This window comes from Scyliorhinus torazame, chromosome 7 (assembly GCF_047496885.1).
Source record: "Scyliorhinus torazame isolate Kashiwa2021f chromosome 7, sScyTor2.1, whole genome shotgun sequence".
In the NCBI taxonomy this organism is placed as follows: domain Eukaryota; kingdom Metazoa; phylum Chordata; class Chondrichthyes; order Carcharhiniformes; family Scyliorhinidae; genus Scyliorhinus; species Scyliorhinus torazame.
This window is the reverse complement of record NC_092713.1, coordinates 29,784,962-29,801,457: the sequence shown is the minus strand read 5'-3', so window position 1 is coordinate 29,801,457 and position 16,496 is coordinate 29,784,962. Positions and strand designations below refer to the sequence as shown.

The 16,496-nt window shown below is 52.4% G+C and overlaps 1 protein-coding gene across 3 annotated transcripts in view; it reads left to right on the top strand.

Annotated features, from left to right (window-relative positions):
• The window catches only part of znf644b (zinc finger protein 644b), a 203,931-nt gene that overhangs the window by 170,370 nt on the left and 17,065 nt on the right, over positions 1-16,496 (top strand). For all 3 annotated transcript variants that reach the window (XM_072510473.1, XM_072510472.1, XM_072510471.1), the window contains one exon: positions 11,553-12,164. In XM_072510473.1, the coding sequence (XP_072366574.1) occupies positions 11,553-12,164 (612 nt within the window). The remainder of the gene's footprint in view (positions 1-11,552; positions 12,165-16,496) is intronic.

The window sequence follows — 16,496 nt, the reverse complement described above, 5'->3', positions numbered from 1 at the left end:
CCCCGGTTCCACACTCCAACTGCCGCCCTCCAACCCCGGTTCCACGCTCCAACTGCCGCCCTCCACCCCCCGTTCCACGCTCACGCTCCAACTACTGCCCTCCATCCCCCGGTTCTACGCTCCTTCTGCCACCCTCCATCTCCTGGTTCTATCCTCCAAATGCCACCCTCCATCCCCCGGTTCCACGCTCCAACTGTCACCCTCCATTCCCCGGTTCCACGCTTCAACTGCCAACTTCCATCCCCCGATTCCACGCTCCAACTGTCACCCTCCGTTGCCCAATTCCACGCTCCAACCGCCGCCCTCCATTCCCCGGTTCCACACTCCAACTATCACCCTCCATTCCCCGGTTCCACGCTCCAACTGTCACCCTCCATTCCCCGGTTCCACGCTCCAACTGCCAACTTCCATCCCCTGATTCGACGCTCCAACTGTCACCCTCCATCCCCTGGTTCCACGCTCCAACTGCCGCCTTCCATCCCCTGGTTCCACGCTCCAACTGCCGCCTTCCATCCCCCGATTCCACGCTCCAACTGTCACCCTCCATCCCCTGGTTCCACGCTCCAACTGCCGCCTTCCATCCCCGGTTCCATGCTGATGCTATAACTGCCGCCCTCCATCCACCGGTTCCATGCTCATGCTCCAACTGCCACGCTACATCCACCGGTTCCACGCTCACGCTCCAACTGCCAACCTCCATCCCCCGGTTCCACGCTCCAACTGCCGCTCTCCATCCCCGGTTCCACGCTCACGCTCCAACTGCCGCCCTCCATCCCCCGGTTCCATGCTCACGCTCCAACTGCCACCCTACAGCCCCGGTTCCACGCTCACGCTCCAACTGCCACCCTCCATCCCCCGGTTCCACGCTAACGCCATAACTGTCACCCTCCATCCCCCAGTTCCACGCTCCAACAGCCACCCTCCATCCCCCGGTTCCACGCTCACGCTCCAACTGCCACCCTCCATCCCCCGGTTCCACGCTAACGCCATAACTGTCACCCTCCATCCCCCGGTTCCACACTCCAACTGCCACCCTGCATCCTTCGGTTATACGGTCCAACTGCCACCCTCCATCGCACGGTTCCACGCTCCAACTGCTGCCCTCCATCCTCCGGTTCCACGCTCCAACTGCCGACCTCCATTCCCCGGTTCCACGCTCACGCTCCAAAGGCACCCTCCATCACCCGGTTCCACGCTCCAACTGCTGCCCTCCGTCTCCCGGTTCCACGCCCGAACTGCCGACCTCCATTTCCCGGTTCCACGCTCCAACTGTCAACCTACATCCCCTGGTTCCAGGCTCCAACTGTTACCCTTCATCCCCCGGTTCCATGCGCCAACTGCCACTCTCCATCCCCCGGTTCCACGCCCGCGCTCTAAATGTCACCCTCCATCCCCCGGTTCCACGCTCCAACTGCCGCCCTCCATCCCCCGGGTCCACGCTCCAGCTCCAACTGCCACTCTCCATCTGCCGGTTCCACGCTCGATCTGCCACCCTCCATCCCCCGGTTCCACGCTCCAACTGTCACCCTCCATCCCCCGGTTCCACGCTACAACTGTCAACCTCCGTTCCCCAATTCCACGCTCCAACCGCCGCCCTCCATTCCCCGGTTCCACAGTCCAACTATCACCCTCCATCCCCCGGTTCCACGCTCACGCTCCAACTGCCGATTTCCATCCCCCGGTTCCAAGCTCTGACTGCCGCCCTCCAACCCGGTTCCACGCTCACGCTCCAACTGCCGCCCTCCAACCCCGGTTCCACGCTCACGCTCCAACTGCCGCCCTACATCTCCCGGTTCCACGCTCCAACTGCTGCCCTCCATCCCCCGGTTCCACGCTCCAACTGCCAGCCTCCATCGCCCGGTTCCACGCTCCAACTGCCGCCCTCCAACCCCGGTTCCACGCTCACGCTCCAACTGCCGCCCTACATCTCCCGGTTCCACGCTCCAACTGCCGCCCTCCATCCCCCGGTTCCACGCTCACGCTCCAACTACTGCCCTCCATCCCCCGGTTCTACGCTCCTACTGCCACGCTCCATCCCCCGGTCCACCCTCCAACTGCCGCCCTCCAACCCCGGTTCCACGCTCACGCTCCAACTGCCGCCCTACATCTCCCGGTTCCACGCTCCAACTGCCGCCCTCCATCCCCCGGTTCCACGCTCACGCTCCAACTACTGCCCTCCATCCCCCGGTTCTACGCTCCTACTGCCGCCCTCCATCCCCCAGTTCCACGCTCCAACTGCCGCCCTCCAACCCCGGTTCCACGCTCACGCTCCAACTGCCACCCTACATTTCCTGGTTCCACGCTCCAACTGCTGCCCTCCATCCCCCGGTTCCACGCTCCAACTGCCAGCCTCCATCGCCCGGTTCCACGCTCCAACTGCCGCCTCCATCCCCCGGTTCCACGCTCCAACTGCCGCCCTCCATCCCCCGCTTCCACGCTCCAACTGCCGCCCTCCATCCCCCGGTTCCACACTCCAACTGCCGCCCTCCAACCCCGGTTCCACGCTCCAACTGCCGCCCTCCACCCCCCGTTCCACGCTCACGCTCCAACTACTGCCCTCCATCCCCCGGTTCTATGCTCCTTCTGCCACCCTCCATCTCCTGGTTCTATCCTCCAAATGCCACCCTCCATCCCCCGGTTCCACGCTCCAACAGCCGCCCTCCATCCCCCGGTTCCACGCTCCAACTGTCACCCTCCATCCCCCGTTTCCGGCTCCAACTGTCACCCTCCATCCCCCGGTTCCACGTGCCAACTGCCACCCTCCATCCCCTGATTCCTCGCTCACGCTCCAACTGCCGCCCTCCATCCCCCGGTTCCACGCTCCAACAGCCACCCTCCATCCCCCGGTTCCATGCTGATGCTCCAACTGCCACCCTCCATCCACCGGTTCCATGCTCACGCTCTAACTGCCGACCTCCATCCCCCGCTTCCACACTCCAACTGCCACCCTCCATCCCCCGGTTCCACGTTCCAACTGCCAGCCTCCATCGCCCGGTTCCACGCTCCAACTGCCGCCCTCCAACCCCGGTTCCACGCTCACACTCCAACTGCCGCCCTACATCTCCCGGTTCCACGCTCCAACTGCCGCCCTACATCTCCCGGTTCCACGCTCCTACTGCCACGCTCCATCCCCCGGTTCTACCCTCCAACTGCCACCCTCCATCCCCCGGTTCCACGCTCCCAACAGCCGCCCTCCATCCCCCGGTTCCACGCTCCAACTGTCACCCTCCATCCCCCGGTTCCACGCTCCAACTGTCACCCTCCATCCCCCGGGTCCACATGCCAACTGCCACCCTTCATCCCCCAGTTCCACGCTCGCGCTCTGACTTGTCAACCTCCGTTCCCCAATTCCACGCTCGAACCGCCGCCCTCCATTCCCCGGTTCCACACTCCAACTATCACCCTCCATCCCCCGGTTCCACGCTCTGACTGCCACCCTCCATCCCCCGGTTCCACGCTCACGCTCCAACTGCCGATCTCCATCCCCCGGTTCCAAGCTCTGACTGCCGCCCTCCAAACCCGGTTCCACGCTCACGCTCCAACTGCCGCCCTACATCTCCCGGTTCCACACTCGCGCTCCAACAGCTGCCCTCCATCCTCCGGTTCCACGCTCCAACTGTCACCCTCCATCCCCCGGTTCCAGGCTCCAACTGTCACCTTCAATCCCCCGGTTCCAGGCTCCAACTGTCACCCTCCATCCCCCGGTTCCAGGCTCCAACTGTGACCCTCCATCCCCCGGTTCCAGGCTCCAACTGTCACCCTCCATCCCCTGGATCCACGCGCCAACTGCCACCATCCATCCCCCAGTTCCACGCTCGCGCTCCAACTACCACCCTCCATCACCCGGTTCCACGCTCACGCTCCAACTGCCACCCTCCATCTCCCGGTTACACGCTCCAACTGCCGACCTCCATCCCCCGTTTCCACGCGCCAACTGCCACCCTCCATCCCCCAGTTCCACGCTCGCGCTCCAACTGCCACCCTCCATCTCCCGGTTACACGCTCACGCTCCAACTGCCACCCTCCATCTCCCGGTTACACGCTCCAACTGCCGACCTCCATCCCCCGTTTCCACGCTCCAACTGTCACCCTCCATCCCCCTGTTCCAGGCTCCAACTCCCACCGTCCATCCTCCGGTTCCACGCTCCAACTGTCACCCTCCTTCCCCCGGTTCCATGCTCCAACTGTCACCCTCTATACAAACAAACAAAGAACAAAGAAATGTACTGCACAGGAACAGGCCCTTCGGCCCTCCAAGCCCGTGCCGACCATGCTGCCCGACTAAACTACAATCTTCTATGTTCTACACTTCTTGGGTCCGAATCCCTCTATTCCCATCCTATTCATGTATTTGTCAAGATGCCCCTTAAATGTCACTATCGTCCCTGCTTCCACCACCTCCGGTAGCGAGTTCCAGGCACCCACTACCCTCTGCGTAAAAAAACTTGCCTCGTACATCTACTCTAAACCTTGCCCCTCTCACCTTAAACCTATGCCCCCTAGTAATTGTCCCCTCTACCCCGGGGAAAAGCCTCTGACTATCCACTCTGTCTATGCCCCTCATAATTTTGTAGACCTCTATCAGGTCGCCCCTCAACCACCTTCGTTCCAGTGAGAACAAACCGAGTTTATTCAACCGCTCCTCATAGCTAATGCCCTCCATACCAGGCAACATTCTGGTAAATCTCTTCTGCACCCTCTCTAAAGCCTCCACATCCTTCTGGTAGTGTGGCGACCAGAATTGAACACTATACTCCACGTGTGGCCTAACTAAGGTTCTGCATAGCTGCAACATGACTTGCCAATTCTTATACGCAATGCCCCGGCCAATGAAGGCAAGCATGCCGTATGCCTTCTTGACTACCTTCTCCACCTGTGTTGCCCCTTTCAGTGACCTGTGGACCTGTACACCAAGATCTCTCTGACTTTCAATACTCTTGAGGGTTCTACCATTCATTGTATATTCCCTACTTGCATTAGACCTTCCAAAATCATTACCTCACATTTGTCCCGATTAAACTCCATCTGCCATCTCTCCGCCCAAGTCTCCAAACAATCTAAATCCTGCTGTATCCTCTGACAGTCCTCATCGCTATCCGCAATTCCACCAACCTTTGTGTCGTCTGCAAACTTACTAATCAGACCAGTTACATTTTCCTCCAAATCATTTATATATACTACAAAGAGCAAAGGTCCCAGCACTGATCCCTGTGGAACACCACTGGTCACAGCCCTCCAATTAGAAAAGCATCCTTCCATTGCTACTCTCTGCGTTCTATGACCTAGCCAGTTCTGTATCCACCTTGCCAGCTCACCCCTGATCCCGTGTGACTTCACCTTTTGTACTAGTCTACCATGAGGGACCTTGTCAAAGGCCTTACTGAAGTCCATATAGACAACATCCACTGCCCTACCTGCATCAATCATCTTAGTGACCTCCTCGAAAAACTCTATCAAGTTAGTGAGACAAGACCTCCCCTTCACAAAACCATGCTGCCTCTCAATAATACGTCCATTTGCTTCCAAATGGGAGTAGATCCTGTCTCGAAGAATTCTCTCCAGTAATTTCCCTACCACTGAAGTAAGGCTCAACGGCCTGTAGTTTCCTTGATTATCCTTGCTACCCTTCTTAAACGGAGGAACAGCATTGGCTATTCTCCAGTCCTCCGGGACATCCCCTGAAGACAGTGAGGATCCAAAGATTTCTGTCAAGGCCTCAGCAATTTCCTCTCCAGCCACCTTCAGTACTCTGGGGTAGATCCCATCAGGCCCTGGGGACTTATCTACCTTAATATTTTTTAAGACACCCAACACCTCGTCTTTTTGGATCTCAATGTGACCCAGGCTATCTACACACCCTTCTCCAGACTAAACATCTACCAATTTCTTCTCTTTGGTGAATACTGATGCAAAGTATTCATTTAGTACCTCGCCTATTTCCTCTGGCTCCACACATAGATTCCCTTGCCTATCCTTCAGTGGGCCAACCCTTTCCCTGGCTACCCTCTTGCTTTTTATGTACGTGTAAAAATCCTTGGGATTTTCCTGCACCCTATTTGCCAATGACTTTTCGTGACCCCTTCTAGCCCTCCTGACTCCTTGCTTAAGTTCCTTCCTACTTTCCTTCTATTCCATGCAGGCTTCGTCTGTTCCCAGCCTTTTAACCCTGACAAATGCCTCCTTTTATTTTTGACGAGGCCTACAATATCTCTCGTTATCCAAGGTTCCCGAAAATTGCCGTATTTATCCTTCTTCCTCACAGGAACATGCCGGTCCTGAATTCCTTTCAACTGACACTTGAAAGCCTCCTACATGTCAGATGTTGATTTGCCCTCAAACATCCGCCCCCAATCTATGTTCTTCAGTTCCCGCCTAATATTGTTATAATTAGCCTTCCCCCAATTTAGCACATTCATCCTAGGACCACTCTTATCCTTGTCCACCAGTACTTTAAAACTTACGGAATTGTGGTCACTGTTACCGAAATGCTCCCCTACTGAAACATCTACCACCTGGCCGGGCTCATTCCCCAATACCTGGTCCAGTACCGCCCCTTCCCTAGTTGGACTGTCTACATATTGTTTTAAGAAGCCCTCCTGGATGCTCCTTACAAACTCCGCCCCTTCTAAGCCCCTGGCACTAAGTGAGTCCCAGTCAATATTGGGGAAGTTGAAGTCTCCCATCACCACAACCCTGTTGTTTTTACTCTTTTCCAAAATCTGTCTACCTATCTGCTCCTCTATCTCCCGCCGGCTGTTGGGAGGCCTGTAGTAAACCCCCAACATTGTGACTGCACCCTTCTCATTCCTGATCTCTACCCATATAGCCTCACTGCCCTCTGAGGTGTCCTCCCGCAGTACAGCTGTGATATTCTCCCTAACCAGTAGCGCAACTCCGCCTCCCCTTTTACATCCCCCTCTATCCCGCCTGAAACATCTAAATCCTGGAACGTTTAGCTGCCAATCCTGCCCTTCCCTCAACCAGGTCTCTGTAATGGCAACAACATCATAGTTCCAAGTACTAATCCAAGCTCTAAGTTCATCTGCCTTACCCGTAATACTTCTTGCATTAAAACATATGCACTTCAGGCCACCAGACCCGCTGTGTTCAGCAACTTCTCCCTGTCTGCTCTGCCTCAGAGCCCCACTGTCCTTATTCCCTAGTTCTCCCTCAATGCTCTCACCTTATGACCTATTACTCCCGTGCCCACCCCCCTGCCATATTAGTTTATCCCCCGGTTCCACGCTCACCCTCCAACTGCCACACTCCATCCCCCAGTTCGATGCTCCAACTTCCGCCCTCCATCCCCCGGTTCTACGCTCCAACTGTCACACTCCATCTCCCGGTTCCACGCTCCAACTGTCACACTCCATCCCCCGGTTCCACGCTCACGCTCCAACTGTCACACTCCATCTCCCGGTTCCACGCTCACGCTCCAACTGCCGACCTCCATCCCCCGATTCCACGCTCACGCTCCAACTGCCAAACTCCATCCGCCAGTCCACGCTCCAACTGCCACCCTCCATCCCCCGGTTCCACGCTCCAACTGCCTCCCTCCAACCCCGGTTCCACGCTCACGCTCCAACTGTCACCCTCCATCCCCCAGTTCCACGCTCGCGCTCCAACTGTCACCCTCCATCCCCCGGTTCCACGCTCGCGCTCCTTCTGTCACACTCCATCCCCCGGTTCCACGCTCCAAATGCCACCCTCCATCCCCCGGTTCCACGCTCGCGCTCCAACTGTCACCCTCCATCCCCCGGTTCCACGCTCACGCTCCAACTGCCGAACTCCATCCCCCATTTCTACGCTCCAACTGCCGCCCTCCATCCCCCGATTCCACGCTCCAACTGCCAAACTCCATCCGCCGGTCCACGCTCCAACTGCCACCCTCCATCCCCCGGTTCCACGCTCCAACTGCCGCCCTCCAATCCCGGTTCCACGCGCCAACTGCCACCCTCCATACCCCGGTTCCACGCTCACGCTCCAACTTCCACCCTCCATCACCCGGTTCCACGCTCACGCTCCAACTGCCGACCTCCATCCCCCGTTTCTCCGCTCCAACTGTCACCCTCCATCCCCCTGTTCCACGCTCCAACTTCCACCCTCCATCCTCCGGTTCCACGCTCCAACTGTCACCCTCTATCCCCCGGTTCCACGCTCACCCTCCAACTGCCACCCTCAATCCCCCGGTTATACGCTCCAACTGCCGACCTCCATCCCCCGATTCCACGCTCCAACTGCCACCCTCCATCGGCAGCACGGTAGCCTTGTGGATAGCACAATTGCTTCACAGCTCCAGGGTCCCAGGTTCGATTCCGGCTTGGGTCACTGTCTGTGCGGAGTCTGCACATCCTCACCGTGTGTGCGTGGGTTCCCTCCGGGTGCTCCGGTTTCCTCCCACAGTCCAAAGATGTGCGGGTTAGGTGGATTGGCCATGATAAATTGCCCTTGGTGTCCAAAATTGCCCTTAGTGTTGGGTGGGGTTACTGGGTTATGGGGATAGGGCGGAGGTGATGACCTTGGGTAGGGTGCTCTTTCCAGGAGCCGGTGCAGACTCGATGGGCCGAATGGCCTCCTTCTGCACTGTAAATTCTATTCTATGATCCCCCAGTTCCACGCTCACGCTCCAACTGCCACCCTCCATCCACCTGTTCCACGCTCACGCTCCAACTGCTGACCTCCATCCCACGTTTTTACGCTCCAACTGTCACCCTCCATCCCCCTGTTCCAGGCTCCAACTTCCACCCTCCATCCTCCGGTTCCACGCTCCAACTGTCACCCTCCATCCCCCGATTCCACGCTCCAACTGTCACCCTCTATCCCCCGGTTCCACGCTCACCCTCCAACTGCCACCCTCAATCCCCCGGTTATACGATCCAACTGCCACCCTCCATCCCCCGGTTCCACGCTCCAACTGTCACCCTCTATCCCCCGGTTCCACGCTCACCCTCCAACTGCCACCTTCAATCCCCCAGTTCTACGCTCCAACTGCCACCCTCCATCCTCCGGTTCCAAGCTCCAAATGTCACACTCCAGCCCCCGGTTCCACGCTCACGCTCCAACTGCCAAACTCCATCCGCCGGTTCCACGCTGCAACTGCCGACCTCCATCCCCCGATTCCACGCTCACACTCCAACTGCCGACCTCCATCTGCCGGTTCCACGCTCCACCCCCAGGTTCCACGCTCCAACTGCCGCCCTCCAACCCCGGTTCCACGCTCACGCTCCAACTGCCACCCTCCATCCCCTGGTTCCACACTCACGCTGCAGCAGCCAATCTCCAACCCCCGGTTCCACTCTCCTACTGCCAACCTCCATCCTCCGGTTCCACGCTCACGCTCCAACTGCCGAACTCCATCTCCCAGTTCCATGCACACGCTCCAACTGTAACCCTCCATCCCCCGGTCCCACGCTCAGGTTCCAACCGCTCCTACTGCCACATGGCCCGCAAAGGATCGCCCACCAAAGGGACCACATCACCACATTGATCATCCATAAACATAATTGCTTCGACTTTAGTCGTCGTGCCTTAAACGGAAAGGCCCTAAGCTCTCGAATTCCCTCCTTTCTCCTGGCTTCAGGTTAGATGGAGAATAGACTTGAGTTGGTTGTGGTAGGATGCAATGACTGAATAGCAGCAGTGCTGTTCTGCTGCTTGATCTTCGAGTTTGTCAGCAACATTCTGCACAAATCATTACCTTACACACGCGGCAAAGCAATTTATCCTTTGTGTACTTGTTCGTCGGGAAACACCTGAGAAGGTACCTTAGGCCTATGGTGATGTCCTAGCATCGCCCTCCCCAGACAAACTGCTTATCGTGCTGAAATGATTTCAGTGGCAGACCTTGAAACACTTTTTTGTTGATGACAGCACTGCTTCCTATATCAAAGTCATTATCCATAGAACTACCACCTGCAGTGTTGGCTTACAAAATATTTTGGTGTTCGAATTCTGATTAGTTCTCCTGAAACAGACAGATTTTTTTCAGACCTTTTGGAGTTGTATAATTTATTTCAGTGCACATGTGGGAAAAGAGTGTACCAGGTGCAAGCAGCAGAGTACAATTACGTTAGTACTGCCAAAGTATTCATTTCAGAGGAACTGTTCTCAACCAACCTCTCCAATGGTAAAAAAAACATTACACAAATGAGATGTTTCTATTTATGGTGCATTTGCGTACAGTGCTCTTGTGTTTTCATGTTGTATTAACTTCAAATATATAACTGTTCTAGTAGCTTGCTTTTAGTCTTCACCCATGATGATAATACTGTCACTTGAATGAACACAGCCAAGCTTCTTAATGTCATGTTTCTGTTTTTCTGCTGCTTTCACAAGGAAAAATTTAGTCCTGTGTCAAGTAGTTAAAGTCAAATTGATTCGTAGAGCTTTAACATATCAAGCTCTTGGAGAGCCTGAGAAAGAACTGATCAAGGAAGATTGCAATGGAAGTGTCAGAGAAGCACAACAAAAAATAAATTGTAAACGGGGAGAAAAGATTGAAATTCTGGAGGACAAAAACAAATCTTTACAGATGACTGGGACAAAAAATAATGACATTTGAGAATATAGGAAGAGGGGCTGAAAAAATAGTTCCATTAAATTAAGATATAGATCTTAGTATAATTATTGGCACATTTATGGCTCACTGTAGAATATGATGCGACTTATTTTCATAAATCGACTGCAACAATTTTTTCAACAACACCTTCCAAACCCACAACCTCTGCCACCTAGAAGAACAAGGGCATTGTACACATGGGAACGCCACCCCCTGCAAGTTCCCATCCAAGCCACACACCATCCCAACTTGGAACTGTATCACCATTCCTTCATTGTCTTTGGGTCAAAAGTTTTCAAACTCTTTCTCTGTCAGCACTGCAGGTGCACCTGCACCACATCGACTGCAGTGGTTCAAAAAGGCAGCTCACTACCACTGCTCAATGGCAATTAAGGATGTATAACGAATACTAGCTTTGCCAACAACACTCATAGCCCACAAACAAATAATGATTAAAATCATCGAACTTTGCGCGTGCTGTGCATTGTGATGAATTGCTAAACTGTGTTGAGTGGAGAATAAAACAGACATGGCAACACTTAAATCAGCATTACTTTGTTCTCTCAGCTTCTGATCAATTTTTGGTCCAAAATCTTGAAATCAATTGTGTTTCATCTGGTATCAGGGAAACTGAGGAAAGCATTATAATGCCAAGCAAAGATCTTTATGCTCTATTAGTTGTGTTTTTTTACACACCGGTAACCCAGCTGTATCACTGCAAAATAAACTGATATTTTTTGTGTAAATGTGCATATTTGAAATAGATATGATGGTTATTCCGTATTTATTGATGTATATTTATTTCTTCCATTTGTTTAATTTATCTGAACCGTCTATAATTCAATCAAAAACATTTAAAAACTGCTGATTATTCACAGAAATTATTGATCCAGACTAGTTGGTTAACCATATTTTCATTTCAGAATCCACAAGGCCATATCTTTCTACTGTTGGTGTAGTTTGGGTAACTTTTATTCATGTTTTATTTCAACAGAAGTAAAATCTGGTTCATCAACCGAAAATACCTGTCCTTTGTGTGGTGGTTGGTTTGACACAAAGGTTGGACTGTCAAACCATGTACGTGGTCATTTGAAGAGATTGGGGAAAACTGAGTTGGAAGCACATAAATCTCCACTCAGCATTTTGACTGAAATGATGCAAAATGAAGCAGAGGCTGAAAATATTGCAAAATTGTTGAGTAGCAAACAATTTAGGTACAAGCCATTTGTGTCGCAGAAATTTGCGACAAGTGATGGCCTGTTTCTTGCTCCAAATGGTATAACCATAAAGCTGCAGCAAAATGAATTGAAAACAAAATCCTTCCCCTCACCACCGTCAGACTTTCACGACCTCCCGGGCCTGCAGCCAAAAAAGTTTAGTGAGACACGCATACAGTCCAGTTCTCTGATGCAGATTCTAAAGAATAAATTTGGAGAGGAAACGTCACCACTAATAAAAACTCAGCCAGGAAGAAGTTATGCTCAAACTGCAAAAAAAAGGCTGCCAAATCACAGACGTCCGTTTCAGTTGCAGTTTGCCAGTTCACCTCTGCAGCCTAGTACGTCGTCGCAACCAATGACCAGCGCGGATCTATCCTATCAAGCAGGTAAGACTTCTTTTTCCTGAATTGTATTGCATACAGAAACATAGGAATTGAGAGGATGGGATGTGCAATTAAATTTTTAATTTGCATGCACTTGCAAGTAAGCTCTTTGGAACTAATGTGCATTAAACTTTGTTGCTGGTCTACTAGTTCCTTCCGTCATGGTTGATGCTGAAGACTTCGCAGGCATTAATTGTGTGAAGTATGAGAATCTGATTGTGGCAATTCAAAGACTAGGGTCAGTTTTCAATGGGATAAAACGACCCAAGATCCAGAGTATTGGTCAAAGTCTTCCCATTTATTCCCTGGCAAAAATGTCACCCACCTGAAACCAGTGGATCCCTATTTAACATAAATTAAGATGATGTACTTGCTGAGGGCCTATATGCCAATATCAGCTGTAGCCTTATAATCATCAGCTCTACAATAAACCTGCAAATCATGAGTGGAAAAAGTCTGGAGATTTCTATTTACAACTTATGGAGCCATCACCTTCTGTTGGGTCAGTTACTCGTTTGTTAATTTTTGGTTGCTGGTATGCTGAGTTTGCGCTTTTTTGGCTGGGTTGGCATCTGGAATTGACCTTCAACTTTTCAGTAAGTTTTCTTTGGGAACTTATCCAACTGACCCTACAGTGGCATTTTGACCAGGGGCTTCTGGCAAATTCTAGTTCACTTATGGGTGGTGCTAATTGAGGCTGGTGATCGAGGAAGAGCAGCAACAGGCAAGTGTCTGGTGTCCCACAGCTGCAGAAGGAGAGAAACTCACACCAAACCGTATCCTTGTTGAGTGTATAAGCCAGGTAATTGATAGCTGTCGGTTCATGGAGAAGCAGCTTGTGAGTAGGCTCTACTTTACCGATTAGGTCAAAAGGAGCTATATTGCTTGCTGCAGCTCAGCACCAGATCACGCTGATCCTTGCTGTGACTTGTGAAAATCACTTGCCAGCAGTCCTCTGCTTCTGGATCATTTCAATGCAACCAACAGGTGCCATTTATAATATTGCTCAATTTCCCGTGCAAAATTACACCAATCAGGGACAGATTTGTCTGACCCTCTCCCCTTGATCTCTCTTTGTATGGAGGCGATGAAGCAGGAAGACGGGACTTCCCCAAGATGCTGGGGCAATTGATTTCCACTACCTTGCAAGCACCAACACAGAACTCAAACCATATACATTAGTAGGGCGGGATTCTAGAACAAAAAACAGTATAGCACAGGAACAGGCCCATCAGCCCTCCAAGCCTGTACCGGTCATGATACCAACCTTGGCCAAATCCCTCAGCATTTCCTTGTGCCGTATCTCTCTATACCCAGTCTATCCATGTATTTGTCAAGATGCCTTCTGAACACCGTCAATGTATCAGTTTCCACAAACTCCCCTGGCAACATGTTCCAGGCACTCACCACCCTCTGCAAAAAAAACCTGCGTCGTACATCCACTCCGAACCTTGTCCCACGGACCTTAAACCTATGCCCCCTGGTGGCTGACCCCTCCACCCTGGGAAAGAATGCATGTCTATAGTTTCCTGAATTATCCCCTGCTACCTTTCTTAAAGGGAAGTACCACATTAGCTATTTTCCTGTCCTTTGGGATCTCCCCTGCAGCCAATGTCGATACAAAGATTTCAGTTAAGGCCCAGCAATTTCCTCCCTTGCTTCCCTCAGTATTCTGGGGTAAATCCCATCTGGCCGGAGACTTATCTACCTTAATGTATTTTAAAAGACCCAATATCTCCTCCTTTTCACTGTTAACATGACCCAGACTGTCCACACACCCTACCCAAGAATCATCTTCCACAAAGCCCTTTTCTTTGGTGAACACTAATGCAAAATACTCATTTAGTACCTCGCCCATTTCCTCTGGTTTAACACAGATTACCCCCATTGTCCTTAAGTGGTCCAATCCTTTCCCTGGCCACGCTCTTGCTTTTTGCATATGAATAAAAAGCTTTGGGATTCACCTTAATCCTACTTGCTAAGGACTTTATGACTCCTCCTAGTCCTCCTAATTTCCCGCTTAAGTACCTTGCTACTTTCTTTATACTCCTCAAGGGTTTCGACTGTCCCATCTTTCTAGACTGTACAAAAGCCTCCTTTTTCTGTTTAACGAAGTTCACAATATCCCGTTATCCAAAGCTCCCTAAACTTCCCATACTTATCCTTTGTTCTCTCAGGAACATCACTTTCCTGAATCCTAATCAACTCCCACATGTCCGATGTTGATTTACCCTCCAACAGCCGCACCCAATCCAAATTCCTCAATTCCTGGCTAATGTTACCGTAATTTGCCTTTCCCCAGTTTAGCACCTTAACCTCATCCCTATCCCTATTCAAAAGTACCCTAAAACTTACTTAATTGTGGCCACAACTCCCAAATTGTTCCCCTACTGAAAACTCAACTACCTGGTTAGGTTCATTCCCCAATACCAAATCCTGTACTGCCCCTTCCCTCGTTGGACTATCTCGTTGGACAGGGAGCTGGTTTAGCTCAGTGGGCTGGACAGCTGTTTGTGATGCAGAACAAGGCCAGTAGGTCACACCTGCCCCGGAAGAGATCCCAATGGTCCAGAAATCTGAAACCCTCCCTCCTACACCAGTTTAACCACGTATTTAGCTGCATTATCCTCCTATTTCTAGCCTCACTGCCACGTGGCACACAGGTGTAATCCTGAGATTACAACCCTAGAAGTCGTGCTTTTTAGCTTGCTACCTAACTCCTTCTGCAGGACCTCATCACTCTTCTTGCCTATGTCGTTAGTACATGTGTACCAACACCTCTGGCTGTTCACCCTCCCCCTTCCAGGATATCCTGTGTTCATTCAGAGACATCCTTGACCATGGCACCAGGGAAGCAACATACCATCCTGAACGCTATCTGTGCCCCTTACCATGGAGTCCCCTAGAACTATTGCTCAACTGCACTTTGCCCTCCCCTGCTGAGCAACAGATCCAGTTGTGGTGCCACTGTTCTGGTTGCTGTTGTTTTCCCCTGATAGGCTATCCCCCCCCCCCAACAGTATCCAAAACTGTATACTTGTTAGAGAGGGGGACAGCCACATCACTGCACTAACTGCCTGCCCTTTCCAGCGGTCGCCCATCTGTCTGCCTGCACCTTGGGTGTGACCACGTCTCTATAACTCCTATCGAAGATGCTTTCCGCCAACTGCATGCTCCTAAGTGCTGTTCCAACTGAACCACGTGGTCTGTGAGGAGCTGCCATTGGTTACATATCCTGCAGACATAGTCGACCGGAATGGTGGAAGCGTCACGGATCTCCCACATGTCACAGAGCACTGCACCCCGCTGAGTGACATTAAAGCACTAGTTAATGAATTTAAAATAAATACTTAAATCGTTATTAGATTAAGTTACAATAGCTATATTTTGTTTTTATAATCTTTGTCACAAGTAGGCAATGAAGTGATACTCGATCAGTAACTCCAGAAGCGAGATTGGAGACAATTGAAGGCTTTATTACACTACATGTTTCCCCCAGCAGCGCAGGTACAGAAGGCAGCTGCTGGGGAAACACGGGCTCTTATACTGCGCCTTACTGGGCAGAACCAGCAGGCAGGCTTAACCAATGAAAACTGTACCTCCTACACCAATGGTCTCACAGCATTACAGGTTACCGTAATACCTCTAATACCGACTACCACATTCATCCCCTGTTAAAAAAGGAGTCCGGCGGGGGTGGTGGCCTCGCATTACACCGTGGTAAAGGTTAAGGTTATGGAGGTACCCGGTATACATAAGTACAGTGGTTTTGCCTCGTTACATCGCAACTATTTACAAAATTTATTTACAGTTCAGAATGAAGCAATTAGTCGATCGGGGGCCCTGGTCCTTCTCTGCGATCGTCGTAGCTTCAGTGGTGATGTAGGCGCCGGCTCGGGCATCTGTGGCTCCAGGAGCGTGGCTTCGGCTTCTTCGGGAGCTTCATCACCCCTAGACGGGACCGGTGGGAGGACCGATCCACCTGGGAAGGGGGCGGCTGTGGGGTGCGCCGGTGGGATTGGGGGTGTGTGGGGGGACTCAGCGGTCGCCAGGTCCCGTAGGGAGACCGTATCCTGTCGGCCGTCGGGGTACGCCACTTAGGTGTACTGAGGGTTAACGTGGAGGAGATGGACCCTCTCGACCAATGGGTCCGACTTGTGCACGTGTTTGCGGAGCAGGATGGGTCCAGGAGCTCCCAGCCAGGTTGGGAGCGAGGTCCCGGAGGAGGACTTCCTAGGGAAGGCGAGGAGACGTTCGTGAGGTGTTTGGTTGGTCATGGTACACAGCAGTGACCGGATGGAGTGGACGGCATCCGGCAGGACCTCCTGCCAGCGG